The sequence below is a fragment of the Onychostruthus taczanowskii genome, unplaced genomic scaffold, assembly GCF_017590055.1.
Source record: "Onychostruthus taczanowskii isolate IOZ18803 unplaced genomic scaffold, ASM1759005v1 scaffold459, whole genome shotgun sequence".
In the NCBI taxonomy this organism is placed as follows: Eukaryota; Metazoa; Chordata; class Aves; order Passeriformes; family Passeridae; genus Onychostruthus; species Onychostruthus taczanowskii.
Genome location: NW_024502114.1, coordinates 1 through 1,387, shown reverse-complemented (window position 1 = coordinate 1,387; position 1,387 = coordinate 1). Strand labels below are relative to the sequence as shown.

The window sequence follows — 1,387 nt, the reverse complement described above, 5'->3', positions numbered from 1 at the left end:
CACACATGTACACACACAGAGACACACATGGACACACATGGACACACAGGGACACAGGGACACAGAGGGACACACAGAGGGACACACAGAGGGACACACGGGCACAGGGACACACATGGACATAGGGACACACGGACACACATGGACACACATGGACACACATGGATGCGCAGGGACACACACAGGGACACACAGGGACACACAGGGACACACATGGACACACAGGGACACACATGGATGCGCAGGGACACACGGACACAGAGGGACACACAGAGGGGCACACAGGGACACACATGGACATAGGGACAGACGGACACACATGGACACACATGGACACACAGACACACAGGGACACAAGGACACGGACACACAGGGACACATGAACACATGGACACATACGGACACACAGACCACAGACACAGGGACACACATGGACATAGGGACAGACGGACACACATGGACACACATGGACACACACAGGGACACACATGGACACACATGGACACACACAGGGACACACAGACACACAGGGACACACAGGGACACACACAGGGACACACGGACACACACAGGGACACACGGACACACGCAGGGGCGTGGTGACACGTGTCCCCAGGTGCCACGCCTGTGCCACACCCAGGTGCCCCTCACCTTCAGGTTCTCCTGCATCTGGCTGGGGAAGAAGAGGTCCAGCCCCACCTCCTTCCTGCGGAGGAGCAGAGAATCCCGGGAATGTCAGCGGGAATTCCCACCCCAGGCAGGACGGGACGGGGGAATTCCGGAGAAAGGATGGCTCCCATCTTCATCTTCAGGGATGAGGAGGATGAGGAGGATGAGGATGATGATGAAGGTGAGGAGGATGAGGAGCATGAGGAGGATGAGGAGCAAGAGGAGGATGATGAAGATGAGGAGGATGAGGAGGATGAGGAGGATGAAGATGATGAGAAGGATGAGGAGGATGAGGAGCTGTGGGAGGATGAGGAGCAAGAGGAGGATGATGAAGGTGAGGAGGATGAGGAGCATGAGGAGGATGATGAAAGTGAGGAGGATGAGGAGCATGAGGAGCATGAGGAGGATGATGAAGGTGAGGAGGATGAGGAGCATGAGGAGGATGATGAAGGTGAGGAGGATGAGGAGCATCCCGTCACACGCCACCACGGCGCCATGTCCCCACGGCCCCGTGTCCCGATGAGGAGATGAGGAGCATGATGAAGGTGAGGAGCATGATGAAGATGAAGATGACGAGGAAGGCCCCAGCAGTCCCCAGCCCCCAGGACGGGTTGGGCCCGGGCTGCACTCACTCCAGGAACTCGAAGTTGGATTTCTTGTCCAGCGCGTTCTGGGGCATGTCCTTGTAGAACCTCCTGCGGGACAGGGACAGGGACAG

The 1,387-nt window shown here is 57.4% G+C and overlaps 1 protein-coding gene across 1 annotated transcript in view; it reads right to left on the bottom strand.

Annotated features, from left to right (window-relative positions):
- LOC121341216 (protein-tyrosine kinase 2-beta-like) overlaps window positions 1–1,372 on the bottom strand; it is a gene marked incomplete at its 5' end in the record, with an annotated part of 32,019 nt that extends 30,647 nt beyond the window's left edge. Inside the window, 2 exons of the mRNA XM_041414559.1 lie at window positions 632–706; window positions 1,302–1,372. Coding sequence (XP_041270493.1) covers window positions 632–706; window positions 1,302–1,372 — 146 coding nt within the window. The remainder of the gene's footprint in view (window positions 1–631; window positions 707–1,301) is intronic.
- Between the last annotated feature and the right edge of the window lie 15 nt (window positions 1,373–1,387).